At 38.3% G+C, this 20,747-nt stretch overlaps 2 protein-coding genes across 2 annotated transcripts in view; one reads left to right on the forward strand and one right to left on the reverse strand.

The window, feature by feature from the left end:
* The window catches only part of ADCY7 (adenylate cyclase 7), a 53,705-nt gene extending 47,288 nt beyond the window's left edge, over positions 1-6,417 (forward strand). Inside the window, exons 22-28 of the mRNA XM_005426454.2 lie at positions 36-117; positions 681-836; positions 1,487-1,633; positions 2,082-2,186; positions 2,776-2,893; positions 3,388-3,512; positions 3,630-6,417. Of these exons, the coding sequence (XP_005426511.1) occupies positions 36-117; positions 681-836; positions 1,487-1,633; positions 2,082-2,186; positions 2,776-2,893; positions 3,388-3,512; positions 3,630-3,776 (880 nt within the window). The 3' untranslated portion in view covers positions 3,777-6,417. The remainder of the gene's footprint in view (positions 1-35; positions 118-680; positions 837-1,486; positions 1,634-2,081; positions 2,187-2,775; positions 2,894-3,387; positions 3,513-3,629) is intronic.
* Positions 6,418-7,587: 1,170 nt separating this feature from the next.
* On the reverse strand, positions 7,588-20,602 carry BRD7 (bromodomain containing 7). Its single transcript, XM_031061474.1, has 16 exons — positions 20,377-20,602; positions 19,848-19,977; positions 19,417-19,474; positions 18,151-18,295; positions 16,909-17,019; positions 16,393-16,577; positions 15,513-15,636; positions 14,820-14,895; positions 14,200-14,307; positions 13,455-13,587; positions 12,583-12,694; positions 11,392-11,448; positions 10,476-10,587; positions 10,188-10,331; positions 8,989-9,132; positions 7,588-8,104 (listed from the first exon to the last, which is right to left on the reverse strand). The coding sequence occupies exons 2-16, from the start codon at positions 19,897-19,899 to the stop codon at positions 8,040-8,042; spliced, it is 1,626 nt and encodes a 541-aa protein (XP_030917334.1). The 5' UTR covers positions 19,900-19,977; positions 20,377-20,602; the 3' UTR covers positions 7,588-8,039.
* Positions 20,603-20,747: the final 145 nt, after the last annotated feature.

Raw genomic sequence — 20,747 nt, forward strand, 5'->3', positions numbered from 1 at the left:
ATACAGATGACTTTGTATTGCTTTCTTATTTTCAGGTTTTTCATCAAAGAGCCAAGGATAATGACTAATTTATATCTGGTTCTGTTTTACATAACCCTAGTTTTACTTGCAAAACAGGTATGTATTTAAAATGCAATCCTGTAGTTCCTTTACTTGCAGCAAGCTGATTTAAATAAAATGCAAATTGTTGTTCCTTGAAATTGTGCTTTTAATTAGTATATATTTCTTGTCTTTTTCTAGTATTCTGGTCTTGCAGATAACACACTTGCAATTAGGTTTTGGTAATGAAAGAATTTTTACTGCGGAAGTATGGGAACATTCTTCTAGTTTTCAACAGCGTTTGCATCACAGTCATGAGAACTTCCTGGTTCTTCCAGTTTTGATCTATCTGTATTTATATACCAGTATTCATTCTAAGTCAACATAGCAATTCAAGATAAAAATAATTATATTACTAAAGTGTCATTTTGGTAAATACACCTGATGGTATCAAATGACATTTAGTCTTAGTGGCTGCTTCATATTTTTCTGACCTTTGCTCTCAAAGCACATTTTTCATAACTATATAGACTCAAAGGCCTTGAGTAAACTATTGCTACTACACTTCTTCAGAAAATTGCCTAATATTTTTCAGTGAGTTATTTTATGGATTTAATTTATCATATTTGATCTCTTTGCAGATTGACTATTACTGTCGGCTGGATTGTCTGTGGAAGAATAAGTTTAAAAAGGAACATGAACAATTTGAAACTATGGAGAATGTTAACAGGCTTTTGCTGGAAAATGTACTTCCAGCACATGTGGCTGCATATTTCATTGGAGAAAAACGAAATGAGGTGTGTTGAGCCTCCCCTGTGTGAAGGACACAAATTGGATTTCTGTGATATATATTACACATGATGTGAAAAAGAACACAGACTGTAAACTTCTGCAATCTTTGCCTCTTGTTTGTATTCCAAGACCTTTGTAAACCAGATGGCCTCAAAAAAAAGAAAACTTCTTGTGTCAGTTGCTGTGAAATCTGTTCTCAGAATTAGTAGCTCAGCTTCAGGACACAGTTTATGTTTGGCAGATATTTAAATTAGATTTGCTGCTTTCCAAAGACTTTATCAGAGAGGACAGGTCATAGTTTTTAGGGAAATGAGTTGAGGAGCAGATACTATCTATCTCCCAGAGAGAAGTTCATTGATAATGATCTTTTTTAAAGAAATCTCATTCTGCCAGCATGTCATTAGGGAGAACAATGCTGTGTCTCAGAAGAGTGACAGTGTCCAAGTGGATGAAAATGTTTAAGGTATCTTTAAGGAATGTCAGCTTTTCCTTAGGCAAATCCACTTTGTTAATGTTTCTGCTAGAATAAGAAATGTGGTTGACTTCCATAGGAAAGCTGTAATTTGATTACTGGTTACAAACAATTATCATGAGTGTGAGGATCTGTGAGGGAATGTGGCTGCTGACAATGTGTGGGTTTATTGCTTTCCTTTAGGACTGGTACCATCAATCCTATGACTGTGTCTGTGTCATGTTTGCATCGGTGCCAGACTTTAAGGTGTTTTACACTGAATGTGATGTCAATAAAGAAGGCTTGGAATGCTTGAGGCTGTTAAATGAAATCATTGCTGATTTTGATGAGGTAATTAAGCTTCTGTCAAAAATGCACTGGATTACATATTTACTGCAAAATAAATGTTTCACTAGATCTGTGAGCATTAGAGGGGAAAACCATTTTTATGCTGTACTAATATTCTGACTTCAGTCTTGCAATCTTGAAAAATGTTTTCCCATTTGGTTGGGATTTTCAAGTACATCATCTAAGCCATTAGGAGTATGGTTTGAAAGTCCTGACTTTAAGGACTTTATTTCAGTACTTCAGTGCTTTAATTTCTCCTCTGAGTGGGTAGAGCAAAACTGTGAAACTAATAATCCTCAATATTTTATCTAATCGTCATGTGAGTGATACTATTGCTGGAGATGTTTAATGCTTATGGTAGACATGCGTATGGTATAAGATTTCTGGTTAAATACTGCACTGAAATATGATATTAAAGTCTCAAGTTTTTGTCTTCTTTCCATTCAAACAGCTCTTGTTAAAACCTAAATTTAGTGGTGTTGAAAAAATAAAAACAATTGGAAGCACTTACATGGCAGCAGCTGGTCTCAGTGTTACACCAGGCCAGGAGAACAACCAGCTGCTGAATTCACTATTTATCTCCTAGTTCCATTTTATTTCTGAATTAAGGTATTCAGTCTGTAATCCCAGCATACTTTTTACATCTTTCATCTTTGATTCCAGTAGTTTAACATTCCTAGATGCATAACGGAGGGGCTTTAATAATAGGGGAGTCAAAGAATGGGAGCCAAAGAAAAGGCCATCTCAGAGCTGGAGAGTAGGCTTTTTGTGACACCTGAGAACTGGCACAGAAACTGAAACTGTTACCAGAAGAATTAACACCAATTTCTCTGGCTCGTTTTCAGTATAGCAGGTTTGTGTATGACATTAAGATGCATATAATAATATACCCCAAATATGTGAAATCAAAGGTGAAACCCTAAGGGACAGACAATAATTTCTTATAAAATTTAGTCATACTACATTCGTTGCCTCATAGACATCCCAGCTGTGTTTAATGGAGTTTTGAAATTCTGCAATTCTGCATTGACAAGGATGAGATCATCCTTATAAACACTCCAGTCACTCTAGTACTGCTTTGGAGTAGCAGCCTGACACAGCCTTTCATGTTGTAATTTGGTCATTAATCTGTGTTGTGACTTGCACAGGATAGGGAAAGGCAGCACGCTCACATTGGGATTATGGTGGAGTATGGGATTGCCCTGATGAGCAAACTGGATGGCATCAACCGACATTCCTTCAACAACTTCCGCCTCCGTGTTGGTGAGTTCTGTTTGTGGGGTGTGAACTCCACAGCTCAGGCAAGTGAGAAATGGCAGGATGAGGGAGGTCCAAGTGCTGAATAGCCAAAGGCAATATTGTCTGGTGAGCTGTTCAGACAGGCCAAGCTCCTCCACGGATGGGCTTTTTCTCATCACTGGGGGGGAGCAGCAGGAAGAGTGCAGCTGGATGACTTTGGAGGAAATGAAAGATACAGATGAAGAGTGAAGTACCCTGTTAGTGACTGTTGACTAAAGACAGTATTGTCATTACAATGCTCATTTCTGTATATTAAAAGTAGAAGAGGAAGAATTTTGCTTTGTGCCCTAGACCTCCTGAGCCTCCTCAGTATGAATACTTATAGAACAGCACTAATACCGATTGCTAGAAAAGTGTTGCAGAGTTAAGTTTTGGGATGTTTTTTTCACCTGAAGCTACAGCTAACACAATCACATCCCTTTCTACCTCAGTAATGACACCTGCTTGTGTTTCTGCAGGGATCAATCATGGCCCTGTGATTGCTGGAGTGATTGGTGCCCGGAAGCCTCAGTATGACATTTGGGGCAACACTGTTAATGTTGCCAGCAGAATGGAGAGCACGGGGGAGCTTGGCAAGATCCAGGTAAAACTATGAGCCTTGCAATGTCCAAGGCATTATTTCTAATTGGTTGTGGAATTTTGCTTTAATGTGAATAATCAGAGGAATTTCACAAGCATTTCTAATTCTTTTCACACAAAGGTCACAGAAGAAACAAGCAAAATACTACAGGAGCTGGGATACTCATGTGAATGTAGGGGACTCATTAATGTCAAAGGCAAGGGAGAACTGAGGACTTACTTTGTTTGCACTGAGACAGCCAAATTCCAAGGCATGGGACTGAACTGAGGCTACAAGAAGTTAATCAAAATAGACTTAGATCTGCCTCCCTTCTGTGAAGACGTAGAATTTCCCTCCTTATGTGAAGGACTTTATTCTAAAAACGTGTATATACTGTTCCTATCTCTTCTACATCTCAAGATGAGAGAATTTTTTTTTTAATAAAGAAGAATTCTGAGAAGTTCCTAGAAGATACACAAATATCAGCCTGAAAAAGACTACTTTTTCCTGAACTAATTTGAGGATTTACCTGGAATTGCCATGAGGCATTTTCAGTTAGTTGCTTTCCTTACCTGCACTGGGAGTCTTAACAGCTCCGGTGACAAGCAGTGTGGATGCACTGTAGAACTCATTCCCATGTTAAAACATTCCATTGCCTGCTGGACACATACCTGCTTCCTGTACTGTGTTTGTCCTGATGTGTGTGCTGATACTGAGGGCACTGCTATCCTGCTTTTAATGCTGAACACACTGCACAGCACAAGACAGCTGAGTAATGGGAAGAGGAATGCAAGGAAACTCAAGTGTGTCACGTGATAACTGTGCTGAGCTCTCGAGAAAAAACCTGAATTGCACAGTATGGCGTCACTTCACCACCCTGCCTCCTCCACTGCAGTACCTTGTGTCCTGCAGATGTCATGACCAAGAGCTGATCAGAAATCACTTTAATCTAGTTCAGCGTGTTTACATTATATTACATGTTCTCCTTTGTATTTCTCTATAATTAGTGTCTGTATGTGCATTTTGTTCTGTCATGGTAAATCTTTAATTTTTTACTTTAAATTTCAAAAAGTACAAGTGATGGTGAGGAGCGCAGGGATCAGACTCTGACAGCAGCTGGTGTTGCTGATCTCAGCAGGAATTCTGATTCTGTGCTGTGTTCTTGAGGGCACTGAGAGAGGAAAAAAAATCTGTTCTGAATTGCTGGGAAGCTGAAGAACAGAATTACTAAAATAGTATTAGAAACAGTAGCAGATACTGTATAAACAGAACTGTGTCTGTGCTGGGGTTTGGGGTTTTTTTGCTGTTCTTATTTCTATGATTTGACTAGCCACTGGCTGGTTACTATGCCTTTCAAAGGCAATGCAGTTTTTTTCTTAAACTGGTTTTGAAGGTTACAAAAGGATGTATGGGCAAAATGTGTTCATAATGAAATGTTTCAGCAGAGCCCCAATACTGGAAGTATGAGTAGAGCATTCATAAGATCATTGTGGACATGGTGTAAATTAGTTTAGTCTGTAAGGTTTTTAAGCTGTAGTGTCCTTTGCTGATTTCTACATTGGCATTTTTTACTTACTGCAATCTCCAGATCTGTTTGCTGTTGGTGGAGATGACAGTAGTTTGTAAGGCTGACATCTTGTGCCCTGTTATGTTTGTTACTAAGGATGGGTTCCCCCTTTCCCCATACACCAGGTTAGGGCTGGACAGCACAGTGACTGGGGAGTGCAACACCTGCCTGGTTGAGCCTTGCCCCTCTACAAACAGCACTTCCTAATGCTTCTGGGTTTAGTACCAACCCATCCTGGACAAGTGTTTAAGCAGTCCTGTGCTTCACTGCTGCTTTCAAATTACTGTGTAATTTCTTTAGAAGAAGTGACTATATTTCAAGACAGGAACAAGCCTAAATATTGTCCAGCTGTGGATTAAAAATCATACTTGTAGTCTTTGTCAATTTTGTAGATCAAATCTATGTGTGTAGTAGGTCTCCAACAGAAAACAGCATGTAAGAAAACCTGAATTTGAGGTTGTAAGTTCATGCATGGGCTCTGCTGAAGGAGGAAGTGACATACTCACTGTCGTGTTAGTGCAAGACAGTGTTGTAACTGAATAAACCTTCAAACAGCTTTTGCTACTCTTGTATGTTGTGTATTTGTAGTTACAGGTGCTCAGCAGCATTTCTTTAGAGATATTTATTGTTTTACAGGACCATGCGTGTGTCAAAGGCTCCTTTCAGCAGTCTTTGATGTCATGTTAGGTAAAGTGACCATGTGTCTCATGAATCTGTTTTGAAAAGTGCATTATGCCTATAAATAGAGCTGGCTCTGAAGTGCTCCTGTTCACAGACTTAGTAGACTGTAGATGTAAGTTATCTATGAAAGAACATTTGCTGTCTGTAACAGCATTTTGAAATGCTTTTGTTTACATGATGTTGCCTGTCAGGCTGGTAACTTATTCGGGTGTAACTTCAACTCAACCTCATTTGCAGAAGTGGCAGGAAGAGCTGCAGCTTCCAAAGGGGAAGGAGTTGGGTTTGGTTGCAGGTTTAAAAAGAATGCTCACTTGGTGTGCTGTGCACAACCTTCTTGGGGAAGTTAGAAACTGTGTGTAATAAAAAAGAGGATGACTAATTTCTCACCAGAATTGGAAATGTATAATATGAGAGCTATATTCAACCACACAAAAAGTTCAACTTAACAAGCAACTGTATTGAAATAATTGTTTTCAGCAGTCCTTCTGAGACTGAACTGTGAAACTTAACATTGAAGAAACAATCTTGGTGGAAAAATCTTCCTTGCAGCATTATTTTTTTTCTTAAGTGGAAAAAATGGCACTGTATCTAATTTGAAGAGCTAATAACATCTGGAACTAGGAATCTGGTTTAAAGAACAAACTTTTGTTTTTACTATGAAATAAAAAGCTTATTGAAACATGTCTGGTTTTGCAATTATTTTGATGGAGATACCCATGAAAAGGAGGTATGTTTTTTATAATGCTGCAGACTTAATGGAACTCCTTTTAGTCATAAACTAAACTCAGTATTTATCTTTTTAAAAAATGCTGCAAGTAGAAAATGTTTAGAGTGACATCCATGTGTTCAACAGCTGATGAGAAATACTTCTGTCACTGGCAGCCACCTCCTGCACCATCTGAAAGGTGAGTGATGGGCAATGAGATGCTATGGAAGGGAGCCAGTAAGGATTTGGCTGGCACATTTGCCCTGAATCTTGTCTTTTTCTTGTAGCACAAAAATGATTCATATGGTAATAGAAGAATTCATTCCCTGGGGTAATAATTCAGCTGCTATTACCTAGAACTGAAAAAACTCCAGTGGTGACTATTAAGTCTTCTGGGACAATTGAAACTACTGGAGAAAAACCCAGGCTGACAGTTAAAAATTTTGCAATGTATTTTAGTAATTGTCAAAATTTAAAATCTTTCTGCAGCATTTTCAGGGAGGAAGGAAGCAAGGATGATGTTGGCCAGAAGACTGTTGGGAGAGGGAATTCACAATGCTGTTTGGCCTGTAAGTTACCTCTTAGTTCAGTTCCTTGCCACTGCACACATCAGCAATGGCTGGAACCCTACAGCTCATTCCTCTTGACTCCAGGGTTATAATGGAATCAGGGATTAAAAAAGGCAACATTTAAAAACAATTAAGGATGTCTGTGGCAGAAGCCATGTGCAGCACTGTGTGATGGTGTGAGAGCAAATGGGGGAGCACAGGGAAAGTCTACTTGGGTGTGCCACTGGCTGCACCCGTACCCAGGCCATGCTGGAGCTCTCTGTGCCTGAGAGCTGTGCTGCTGGTCTGCACCTTTAGTGAACAGGGCTATGAGAAGGCTTTCTGATAAACAAGCCTAGAACCATTATCCAGGCATAATAAGAACTGTCTGCCTGAGTGTCTCAGAGATGACTGCACCACATCCATGGGGTACTTGTACTTGCTGACAGTAAGTGTTAGTCTCACTTCTGGTCATGGGTCTGAGCTTGCCCTCCAGTTTTAGGATACTGTAAGTACACAGCAAGGTTTCTCTAAGAGGAGATTAATCCACATTCAAAGTATCACAAAGCTGAGCTTTTGTTAATTCATCACACTGCATCAGTTTTGTATAAAAAGTTTATTTCTCTTCCTCATGTCCATGAGAGTTGCACAGTAATTTTAAAAAGGGGGATTTGCAGACACTAATGATGTTTGCACTAACCAGACTCAGAGACAAGTCTATACATTGCTTCTAGAAACTTTTGGTTGAGTCCCTGCACCATACATAGGCACATTGTCATTATGCTTTGACTTTTTCAGACACTTGGTAATTTAGGAAAACTTAAATGCGATAGAGGAGCTTAAAAATATTAGAGAATGCAAAAAGAATAATTTAGTGCATTTACATAGCAGAAGTAACTAATACAAACCCTTCAAAAGCCATCAGCTCCAAAATTTAATAAACAAAAGTAATTTAACACACAATAAACACACATGGTGAATGCACCTGAAAGACGTTTACCTGGTTCTTAAACAGAATCAAACAAACAACTGCAAGCTGAACAGAATCTTCAGCTTGTAACTGCACCACACTCGTTTTCAGGAACAGTGATGGTCTTTTTAGGCTCTTCAAAGTCTGAAAGTTTACAACAGATAGCAGGTCACTGACCACAGAATGCTCAAGTGAAGACACACATATACAGCAGAGCATCCTGAGTTTCATTTGGTGCTGTTACAAAGCCTCTGTGTAATGTTATGGAAAAGAAAAGGCTCAATAATTTTGAAATTGAAATTTCTTGAGCAGTTTCCTTAAAACTGGGAATAAGTTCCTGAATTAATCCTGCTCTTTCAGTAAAAATGTTATTTAATGAAAACTTTCATATGCCATACATTGAGTAAATCTGTTGTGTGAATAATGTTTTGTGAGAGGAAATTCTTCCTGCCCTACCCTAACTCTGGGTGCCCTTTTGCTGTGCATGTTATAAAGGGGGGAGGAGAGGGTCTGGCACTGAGACCACTCACTGACCAGGCTCCCTAATCCAGCAAAAACAGCCACTGCTTTTGGCTGGATGGGGTGAGCTGAACTCAACACTGTCAGGTTCCAAAGCATGACAGCTGCCAAACTAAGCAAAAGGAGTGCACAGCCAAAAGCCCGGAGAAGAAGGAATCACGATGTTCTCATTTTAGCAAGTGAGGAATTTTAACTCCTCTCTTGTAACCTCATGCAAAATGGAAAAACTAAAATTAAATGAATTACTGAGATTTAAAATCTGGCAGTGCTGTAAGATGGATTGTAAAGTAACCATGTAGCTGAACCAAAGTTCCATATACACAAAAGATTCAATCTGGACTGAGACCAAAGGCAGCAACTTTCCATTTAAAACAGAATTTAAAAAGGAGAGAAGAACTGAAAATTGGAACCACACTACTGCAAAGTTTCACCATAAGCCAGTCTAAGGATTTGCAGATGTGGTTTTGTTCCAGCTGAACAGATGCTACAAGATGTTTTCATATACTCACCCTCTGTCAAATCTACCCAGCTGTCTTCTGTCTCAGGCAGAGGGACCGAGATTCCCATTGCTTTCCGGATTCCGTAGGTACTGACAATGTCACCTGGAGTCACTTGCTGGGCAAGTTCCTTCAGGTTATTGGTTACTCTCTCAGCTGGAAGATAAGAGGATGTGTTTATATGCTATATATAGACACCAAATTGCTGAATCACCCTGCAAACAGTTCAACTATTTAGTACAAAGGCAACTGTGTTAAATAATATTTCTAGACCAGAAGAGCTGTGCTGTGTGCAGCCATGCAAGACATCCTGGGAACCAAGAGACAAAGTGAGAACAGGAGGAATGAAACAGCTGCTGCCCAAGGCTTGCTGCCATCAGGAAACATCAGAAGTTAAAGAGTAAGTTAATGAAAGCTGGGCCACACATGCAGCAGCTGGGAGAGGGCTGGTGGCACACACAGAGCACTGGTGTTAGTAATAGCTGGAATTAGGGATTCAGCACAAAGCTTTGGATATAAAGAGAGACTGTTCTTGTTGCTACAAATGTGGTTTTCCCTCAAGAAGGAAGCCATAAGTAGTGAAACATAAAAAAAGATAGTATTTGATCTGGTTTAGACTTGGTCATATTTCTTAAGTAATGGGGAATTTATCTAATCACATCAATGTGGTCTAGTTTAGACCATGAATAGTCTTGCACAAGTCAGTTTTACTTGCCAAACAGGCACTCAGCACACAGTCCTATCTTAGAGGGCTGCCATTAACAGCTGTGTAGCTGATCTGTGAGACAAGCAGGTTTGCTCAAATAACTAAAGAATGTATAACTAGTGTTAATTAGTGCAACTCCACAGACTGATTACCAGATCCATCCTGGACCAAAGCTGGCCTTGCAATAATAACCTGGTAATACTTAAGCAGACCTGTTCAAAGACACTGTAAAACTCATGGGAGTTATTGGTATTTGGCTATTGTCTGCCCCATGGCATACAGAAGCTTCAATCACTTCTAGGGACATTTAGGAATAAAGAGGGAATACTTATAATTACTATTCAAGATTTTCATCTGGCTTTACATCCAAAGAAATTGAAGTTAATCCTCTAGGCCAAACAGAGCACATAATCTACACTACAGCCCTTGAGATTTTTTTTCTTGCAGTTGATATCAGTTGGGACTTCATCGATTCTGCAAGAATGATCAGAAAAAGTGTATTTACCCAAATGCATTTCTCTGTAAGATGGACCCAGAAGACAAATCATATTAGGGGGTGGTTTTGTGCTCAGTCGTTCATTTTGAGCGTCCTGGAGTTCTCTGAGCAGCTTTGTTGTTTCATCAAGTTTCCTCTGGAAGATTTCAGCCTCTGTTTAAGGAGAAAAAGAAAGTCCTGACTAGTAAGATATAATTAAAGTCTATTTACTTACTTTATGATACAACATATTGTAAGGGACTGAGAAACTAAAGGAGTTGCAGACATATCAGAACTTTGACTAGCAAGAAGACTCACCTTCAGAATCAAACTCTTCTATAGGCATGCCAAAGTTTGTAACTGCCTTTAGAGCTGTAAGTCTGTCGCTATTAGCAGCGTCCAACCTGGCAGCAATATCAATTTCCATTATCTGAAAAACACCCCCAGCAAGTAATAATTTAGATAATACTTAGCTCAGCCTTGAAACAACAAAATTGTCTGGGGAAGATCAGAACACAAAGGTAAAGCTAGCCTGCTCTACAAAAGCAAGTGAACATACAGAGGGAAAGCTGAAAAGACACTTTGTATAACTTACTGTTCTACAGTTATTTACTCATTCTATTCCATATGCAAATAGAAATCAGCATCTGCCAAAACCACTGGGGATATGCACAAATGATGTGGTAACTTAAGAACTGCATCCCAATTAAAAAACCCTTTAAGAATTCCTTCAGCTCACCTAAAGGAGATTTTATCAAAGATCTGGCTGCAGATGAAGACGTGCTTCAGGAGAGCACCCCTGGCCCTAGAACTGCTTTCTCTAATTGAGCAAAGTTTGGGTGGAATGATTGGAGATCTATAATGTATTGCCTATAAGGGGCACAAAGTGAGAACTTCTCAAAGACTGCTACATATCATGTGGCATCTTACACTGACACTAAAAAGTCATGTTCAACAAAACTAGATTAAGATAGAAACAAAGCTATAGCTCTGAACAACCACAAACAAAAATACATAAGCATTTTCTTCCAGTTCTCTTAACATATAGTAAAGACTTAATGTTTTGGAGAACCTTACTCTCCTCATGCCTACAAAGGGACACACAATTTTCACAAGATTTGCAGCTTGTCCAAGTCTCAGTGTTGTTGTACAGCCCTGAAAGTTTTAGGCTGTTTTATAACTGTGAGCTTGGACGGGTTGGTTGAAGAAGTTAATTAATAAAGAAAAATTTTACCTTTACATCTTTCATTGCATCACTCCTTTCCTGTGGACCTTCAGCTTCCTCACATGGCTGAATAAAAAAAGGATTTTTAAAGAAAGTGTTAAAATTACTCTTTTAAATTCAAAGTAAAATCTTACAAGATGCCATATTTTAGGTAAGTATGCAATGTCATAATGTGCTTTCACTGTAAAGTAAATCATAATGCAGCTGTTTTTTAGGGTCTTTCTTGGGGTACTAATGTTTACTGAAATACATTTTTTTCAGCTCTGGTTTTATTTCTCTTTGCAAAGTTCACAGTGATGTCACACCAGAGACTATTTACTGGAGTGCAGGAAGAAGAGGAAAGGTGGTTATAGAGGCTGAAATGTTTTCTCTTTCTGCATGCAACTGTACTTCTCTTAACACTGCCAAGAGTAAGAGGCTAGAGCCTGACAGTCAGTGCCACCACTAGGTACAAGAAAAGAGCTGAACGTGCAATGGAAGGAAAGATGTGAGCTGAGCTGAGGCAAAAAGGTCCGTGAACTTTTTCTAATATTCACTTAGGTCATATTTGACCCATTCAGGCTACAATCTGTTTATTTCAATAACAGGTGGCATTGATTTGAAACTCAAAGCAAGACTTTCAGTTAACAGGAACTGTTCTGAGGAGATTCTCAAATAATTTTTGGATTGTCAATTAAGATTATCAAATGAGCTCCTTTGATTCCAGTTATGTTTAGCATGGACAGGACTGGAATTTCCTAAGAACTTGAAGTCACTGTTCAGTATTTTTACATAGCACATGTTTGAATTTAAAAGCACGGTACCAAGTAAAGGGAAAAACTACATTTTAATTCACCTGAACTAAACAGTGGCAGCTAGGAATGTGATGAAATTTTAATGGAAAAAAAAGCTTGTCAACGATCACCTTATTTTTAAACGACTGCTTATTGGTCTTGAAACAGGAGTTCATGATAATGGGAATGGGATAATGGAAAAAGAATGGGTAATTATATTTCTATGTACAATATGTTAATATTCACTAATTAATAATACAATAATTCCTTTCCAGAAAATCCTGCCACTGGAGGCAAAGACCAGTCTTTACTTTCCAATTCTATCAGTTAAAAGGAAGCCCATCAACAGGATCAGCATCATCTTTCTCTTGCTTTAGAGCTTGTGTGCTAAAACCAAAGACCAGATAGTACACAAATCCACTCTTACCATTTCTAGTTCTCTAAGAGCTCTAGAATGTCCTCCTTTAGTTAGAACATCCAGCAAACTATCAGCCATTAAGAGAGGATAATCCTGGGATTTCATAAAAAAATCTTGAATACTGAAAGAATAAAGATAGTTAAGGCAACTACTTTCATATCAAACATTTAATGTAAAAACGTTACGTAAGGTCAAACCGATCTGTACAGCACAGAAAACACAAAAAGTAGCACAGGATCTGATCAAAATGGATTGCTTTAGTTTAATCATGCCTGCCTTCTGTAGCTGAGGAATCCATTCTGCATGGGACACTGGAAAAATTGGAAAAGTGCAGTGTCTCAGGCAGCTGCATCAACACAAAAGCAAACTTGCACAGGCCCTTCACGTTTACACTGTACTAAAGTATTGCTCCCTTTCCTAAAAATTTATATCACTGTGCCTGCTCCTATGAAATTCTCACAAAACGAAGGGACTTTGAAATTTTTCAATCAAAAATAAGAAACCAATAGAATCATTTTTACAAAGTTGTATCTCATTCAAGGCAGTAATTAATGTGAAAAAAACCCACCAGTTTGTATAAACATTTGTACAACTCAATATTCTTCTGGCTTTGAACATGAGTCCTTCAGTTATAAATACATCTAAGTTTAGACAGTGTACTCCTAGGAATCAGCAGCATCAAAATTCTTCCATCTTGGCTAATTTCACTTTAGAGGCAGGTTCTTCTACTGAAGTGTTTGTTTCTTAAACAAACAAACCCCTGTGAGCTCTAAAGACAGCAGGGCCATCACGCCACAGCAAAGCCAGCCCATCCTGCAGAGAGCTGCACATAACTGCCTCTCCCATGGGAGTTGTACTGTGCATCCTGCTTGCTGGATTACCTGGAAGATCCTTGGTTAGAGTCTTCCCCATATGTTGAGTAGATTAGGTCAGAATCTTCTTTGCTTATGTTGGCAAACGTTGAATCATAGGTTGGTGCATAGGAACTGAAGGGTCCATAATTCAAGTATGTCACTAATGAATAACAGTAGTATTAATTATTACCCTGCTTTGTATGCTTCAGATAGAAATGAGAAGGGGCTGTAAAACAATCCTCAAGAAAAAAAATTGAGGGAATGTATTTCTTAAAGTGAAAACATGCCTTCACATAACATCATCTGTTTACAAGGTAAAAATTTTAACTAAGATCTCAATCAAATGCATTTGTATTTGCAAATATTTCATTAACACCACTGTGTGCCTTAGTACAACATGAAGAGTCTGATGCTGGAAAAAGGTTCTCAGGTTCACCCCTGCTCTTTTAAAGCCACCAAAAACCTTTCCCTATTGGGTTGTTTCTCTTCTCAATGTAGATAAAAAGTAAATCTCTTGCCCCTTTTGTATGTGTGACCTAAGCTGGACTCTGTGATGTGCTGTTTAATTGTGCAATGGATACAAAGAACGGTTTGGGTTGGGAGGGACCTTAAAGATCATCTAGTTCCAACCCCTCTGCCATTGGCAAGGACACCTAATAATGTGCTTTATCTTCAGAATTCCTTAGTTTCAAATTTATGTGCTAGTAACAAGATCAATTAATTTTGTTTATATAAGAAGAAAATTTGTATTAAAAAAAAAATCAATACTTACCTGGAGTAACCTTGTTTCTTTTATCTTCTTTGAACCCCTGTAATGTATTAACTCCTGACTGAAGCCTTCCTGCTGTCATTCCCAGCTTTACAGGGCAGTAACCTGGTTCTGCAGTAGGACATATCAAAATACAGAAACAGAGAAGGCATAGGAAGATGACCAAACTCCTTTAATACTCACAGCTAAGAACTCAAACAAGACATGGCTCTCAAAGTGTGTTTTCCTATCCAAATGCTTCATGCTAATGATCTGGGACCCAGACAGTTCCCAATTTGAAAACATCTGTGAACTTCTGGGTCAGCAGACACTGTACTCTGTACATGGACCAGAAATAAGAAGATCCCAAGAAATTCTCCAGCAGCAAAAGTGTTCTTTTGCAGCTTCCACAAACAGCTGACACAAATCAGAGAAGCAACAGCACTGAGGGCATCCACCAGCTGCTCCTAACAACAGCCACAGCTGAGGCCCATCTATGTGATCCCTCAGCTGCAGCTCTTCCAATCCAGATCTTTATTAGGCTGGAAAGAGGAATTCAGTTCTTGGCCAGGATTTGCTGATCTGCCCCTGCAAAGAGGCCAGGTATGTGGAAGTCACTTGTTACCTGAACCATGCCAACTTACCTCCTGCAGCGAGGTCAACGGGATTAAGAAGGCCCAGAGTTGTTGTACCATCTGGTTTTCTTCTTTCAAATTCACACTGAAATAAGATTAGACTATTTTAATTTACATACTACTTGAAATTCATGGTCCTTAAACTAATGAAAGCATTTAATGAAACTGTCCTATCTGCAGGAATAAGAAAGGAAATCAGTCACTCAAAATTGAGTGCTGCTGTAAATTTTTACTTTAAGTAGGTAATTTTATTATTGGTATAGGCATAAAAAACTAAGATATTATGATAAATATTAATGTTTCTGCAGAGGCCAAGTGACAAAAAATGTAGAAAATTAAACAGGCATAGAATTACCAATCTGAGTTTCTTCTCCTGTAATATTAATAACCTTTGATCAGGTGTGTGTCTCTTTCAAAACGACGAGATTTTTTGCAGGTCAGATTTATTTGCTTGAGCTCTCTACTATTCGTCCTTTTCTACTGTTTTATTGAAAATTTTAGCTCAACTTGCTCTGCTGATGAAATTCAGCATGCATTCAAACAGCACTTTTTTTTAACCTTATGATGTTACATAGATGATCAATGGTGTAAAATGGTGTAAGCTGCAGTAAAAGCAGATATGAGGTTTCAACTGGTATAAGAGGTCAAGGAAACCTGGTTTATGGAAAAGGGAAAGGAGCTACCAAATCCCCCAGTGCTTACCTGGCTGTTTGCAAGGCGCCTGGTTAACTTCCCTCCTGACTCCTTCACAATCCGATCAATCTGCTCTTGTTCCCTCTCCAAGCTATTGCTCCGTAATTTGTCTTCAAGCAGGTCTTTATCCTTCCTGTGAATGTACCCACACAGCTTAGGGACTAGCTGGACACCAATTGGCTAAATAAGACAGCAGGATACTCTGACAATAGTTTCAACCAACTCTGGTTTTGTAGACAAACTAACAACAAAAAAGAGTGCTATTGAATGTGACTGTATTTAATATAGCTGGGAAAGGCACGTGACAAAGGTTTACATCAGTAAACCTTTACAGTTAATAACTGTAAAGGTCTCCTACAAAACTAAGATACTCTTGGTATATTAGATACTCTTAATTTTAGTATCCAGCATTTATTTACCTAAATATTTACCATCTTCATATCTGGTATTTCTAGAAATGAACAGCTATTTCAGAAAGTACACTTTCTGTAGCTAGGCACCTGCATGTTTCAAATACTATGTAAAGAAACAAAGAAAAAGTAATCAAAATTGGCTAGGTAGCTTTTTGTACCAAAATGTTTAAAAGCACATGTTTGCAAGCATTCTCCAAAACTAGTGTCCATGAAATGGACACTAAACCAGAAAATAATTGAAGGAATGGAGTTGATGAACAGTACACGGTTACCTACACTCAAAAATGACTGCATCATAAATGATTCTAAACTTATTTGGTTTTAGTAGATGAGGATGCTTTATGTTAGTGTTGATCCCTTGAGATGAAAATGTGTAAGCAGTACCAGAGAGAAACCCACATCCGCTGGACCCTAAGTCATCTTGTTTCTGTAGCATTTAAAAGAGGTATCCTACAATGACTCAGATAATACTTCACTTTTTGTGCTCTTTGCTGGGTGTTTTGAATGCTTTGGTGTCACCATCCATAGGTTCTCCTCTGTCTTTCCCAGGACCATTTTCCTCTTCCCCAGTTTGCTGCAGATCTGTCTTGTCCTTCTGCTTCCTTGTCTTCTGCAGGTCAGCCATGAATTCTATACTTTGTTTCAGGCTCTGAATCCTCTCCTGAATAACATCAAAATCCTTTTATTTGCTGCTTCAATGAATCTTTTTGTAACCTACCCATAGAGACTCATTTTATCTGAGTTCTTTCTTTCTTACACTAGCAAACATAAACAGAGTCTAGAAGGCGAAATACTGACGCAACTATTTCTACAATGACTGATCTGGCAGCATTACTAAAACAATGTACTATCTATATTCCAATATTCCAGCATTTGACAAATACCAAGCAAGGTTTTATTAATTTTCAAGAGATCTCTGTAAAAGGGATAAACAGAGATCAAAAAAAGAAGCAGTATACTTTTGAATATTTTGTTTGGTGTTTTTTTTTTACCTGGCTAAGTATCTTCATCCCTGAGTGCAGCAGTTTTTTTGCAGCTTTGTAGTAAATGGTGTCTGGTTTGTTGTAAATCATTGCATTATTACACATGAGTTTGAAGTTCTCCTGTTCAAACATGAATAATTTTGGAATGAAAGTTAATTTTACAGCGTACTATACTGATATTTGTGTCGCAAATGGGGTGTCTTGAGCTTCAGGGAAAAAAGCTTAGAAGAATACTTTTAATTAATGAATTTAAGAAATCTATTAAAAATGTAAACAGGGATAAGTATGTAACTTTGTTTTAAGACTTGAATCTATCAACCCAACAAACATCCTTGAAGTATTCTAAAGTGTTCAGTACTGTTTGTAGTTTTTGAAGTGTTAAGGAAGCCCTCTTAACTACAACCACCCACCTCCTGCCCACTCAGTAGTCATTAAAAAAAGTGAAGCAACATAACAAAGAAAAGCTGCAGTGCAAAGTTAAATTATTACAGAGACTATCCCAAAGTTGAAGAAATGTATGCTTGTTTGAAATTCAAGTGAGCTAGAAACTGCACTTTTATGGTCACTGAAGCCTCTGTAGGTGAATATGTTTTATCACAACCTCATCATTTACAAAGTTAAAATTAAAAACTAATCAGAAACAGCTGTTACAACAGGGAATGCTCTTCTTAAGTTTTGGAGATCTAAAGAAGAATGTGCAAGAAGATACAACCAATACTATTAACTAACATCTGCCTAATTGTTAATGACACACAAATTACACCTCTCAGGTCCTCATCTAGCCCAGTACAGAACTAGAGTATTTCTGATGAAGAAAACAAAACATCTTTTAAAAGTTCAAGGAGGCTTTCAAACCAGGCTCTTGAATCCCTTAGGGACACTACAGCACCAGGACAAGTGGTTGCTGTCAACAGGACCAAGCTCACAGTGCCTTCACTTGATCTCCATGACCAGACTAGCCTGGGAAAAGTAACAGATCTAAAATATGCTCAAGGACAAATGGACAGATTCCATGCAATCCTGCACAAAACCTGAAAGCATCTGCATCTTTTTGAGATGCACGTTTACAAACCAGAAGTGTTTTCTCTTTTACAGTCAGAACTTACTTGCTCACAAAAATTCAAGAAGAAACATTCCTTGAGGCAGAAGTACTGATTCATTCTGGCATCTTTCTATTCCCATAAAATACTAGCCTTCAAGTCAAGTCAGCATAATACACCTCTGTAGCCAAAACAAAATTCAAAACATTACCTTTAATTCTTCTATGGACTGGTACCCATTGTTCTTGATCTTCTCTTTCATGGTACTAAAATCCATGGGGTTTTTAATGATCATGGAGTAGCCAGGGGCAATAAAGTCAGTCACAGGAAATGAAAAGAAAGAACTTGGATCCTTTCTGTTAAGAAATGAAAGACATTTTTATATGTTTCAACTCATAACAAAGAACTGAGTTTGGAATTAAATAAAAAGGAAATAACTAAGCTGCAAAGAAATCAGAACTATAAAGAGAGAAATAGTTTGTGTCAGCATAATCTTTCCCTTTCAAGGTTGAAAAATCTCATATGCAGACCCATGTACCAAAAAAGTACTACAAATATATTTCAGAAGTTCTTTCTATATTTTAGTAACTATCTGTGTACCCCAGAAGATGAAAAAAACTCTTTTTTTAAGGTTTTACATTTTAACAAAGGCATTTTATACCATATTAGAAATAATTAAAAATAAATATACAGAATATAAGAATATTCTTGTCATTCACCACTTACTCAGAAATTATCAGAAGAGAAGAGACAGGGTTCAAAATCAAAACTGCTGCTTTTTGTATGCACAGAAAGGGAGCCCAAACTAACACAGGCATATTTTGATAGTTTAAGGTTCTTGAAACTGACACCACATCTAGGTCTTGAAAATTTACAGATAAGAGAAAACTTGCAAACAAAGTTTGCTCAGCCTGGTGAGACAGCTAAAGGGAAAGATCTTTCAACCACTGTTGCACAAGATGCAGACACTCTTAAAGTCAAGAAATATTATCTTAAATAGGAGACTATTTGAAAAAACTGCAGACTTGATTGTTTTAACCAAAAGACATGTAGTTAGTAAAACAGTAAGAGAACATGGTTGAAGTTCTCAAGTGCATACTTCCTTTTCATAGTAAATAATGCTAAAATAGGAGAACTCAAGGTAATTCAAGGAAAAAGAAACTTTGGCAAGTTAATTATCATCTCTTGTGCCTTCCTTTCAAAAGGTTCCTCTAAAGAAAGCATCATATTATTGGAAAACTTTCCTGGTTTTGAAAGCTTTTTAAAACTACTATGAACTTGAAACTGGAGGTGTTCACAAGAAGCCTAAGCTGAAGAGAAGTTCTAAGTACACTTTCTTAAACTAGCACTTAAATTCCTAAAACAGCCCTCTTAGCAATATATTTACCAATATTTTCACTCAGCTTGTGTGTGCCCCTTCCCTTACTGGATATTATTTTCCCTTCACAGCTCTGCAAGCCTGTAGCACAGACATTACCTCTGCAGCTGTCTCATGAGTTGATTCAGAGCTTCCTGAAGTGGTGTCTGCTCCACTTCTAGACCAAAAACAAGAGGAGGGAGAAACAGTGTGAGGCAGAACGGACTGCACTTCCAAGATATCAGAAATCAACCAAACAAAACTGATGCACCTTGAGAATTCAGTATGAAGAAAAGAATACCATGGGAACCCCCACAATACCTACAGAGGATCTACTTTTCCCACTGCCCTTACTTGACATTCTGCTCACTCTGACAGAAGTACCAAAGGAAGTGTACAGAAACCTAATTCCAAACTTTTGTGCGAGATGGAGAAAAACACTGAGATGGCAGAAAATGCCAAGTCACTTACTACAGAAACAAAGAACAATGAAACGTAAGTCAATTACAGAAAACATGAATTAGCAAAAGAAATTTCTTTTTTCCCCTTACCCTCCTGCTTGGATAAAGTGCTCGTCAGTTGTTTCTCTGGTGACAATTCCATTCTGACAGGGGTCTGACATTTCAGTTCCTGCTCTCCCTCACTGTCTCCATGGTCTCGATCTCGCTTCTTTTTATCCTCCTGGAAAGATTGTTATGGAAATGTAAGAGCACCTGCAAAACCTGCATTATCAACGTACATAATGCTCTCTAGATTTTTCAAAACAAATTCACAAAGTTTAAAAGATAAGAATAGTTTGTAAGTGCTTAAAAATTCTGTATTGTTTATGTACTGTCTCCATCTGCTGGACACTGAAATAATTCAGCCATACAATGCAATGTACCATTGAACTAGTTTTTTTAAAAAATGTGACAGCTATCTGGTGTGTATCCTTTAAAGAAGGAATGCCTCAAACACCGAGGCTGAATGTATTCCAGCTTAAGGATACAAGTTACAGTCGTATCTGCTGACTTTTCGCTGTGAAACCTGGAGAAAGTCAAAACAGTTTTTTTGCTAAAATGCAGTAGCATGAACACATACCTTAACTTTTCTCCTCCTTTTCTCTTTTTCTTCACCAGGAACTTGTTTTTCTCCTTTCTTTCTCTTTTTCCTTTTTCTGTCCTTGTGTTTTTCATGTTCAGATTTGTCTTCGTAGAGGCTGGAATCAAGTCCTGCATTTCCAGTGGACAGCTCAGCAACTTCATTTCCTCCAACTTTCAGCACCAGCTTCAGTGGCTTTTCTACGTATTCTTAAACCAACAGAGAAACAGGCTGTGTGAGTACCAGATAAAACACACTCCCGTCCTCAGTAACCCCCGCGATCGCTCCTCTTCCTCACCGCACCATTTCCTCACTTCCAGTCCCCGCAGCTGCTTATCCCCCGCGCAGAGCCGAGCCCGCCGCCCATCTCC

The sequence above is a fragment of the Geospiza fortis genome, unplaced genomic scaffold (assembly GCF_000277835.1).
Source record: "Geospiza fortis unplaced genomic scaffold, GeoFor_1.0 scaffold405, whole genome shotgun sequence".
Taxonomy (NCBI): Eukaryota; Metazoa; Chordata; class Aves; order Passeriformes; family Thraupidae; genus Geospiza; species Geospiza fortis.

Coding starts and splice junctions, on each gene's coding strand:
- BRD7 (XM_031061474.1), bottom strand. CDS start 19,899: ATGGAATTGTCACCAGAGAAACAACTGACGAGCACTTTATCCAAGCAG. Junction 11,449..12,582: donor CTCTTAGAGAACTAGAAATG/GTAAGAGTGGAT, acceptor TTTTTTATTCAG/CCATGTGAGGAAGCTGAAGG. Junction 8,105..8,988: donor CTGGGTAGATTTGACAGAGG/GTGAGTATATGA, acceptor GTAAACTTTCAG/ACTTTGAAGAGCCTAAAAAG.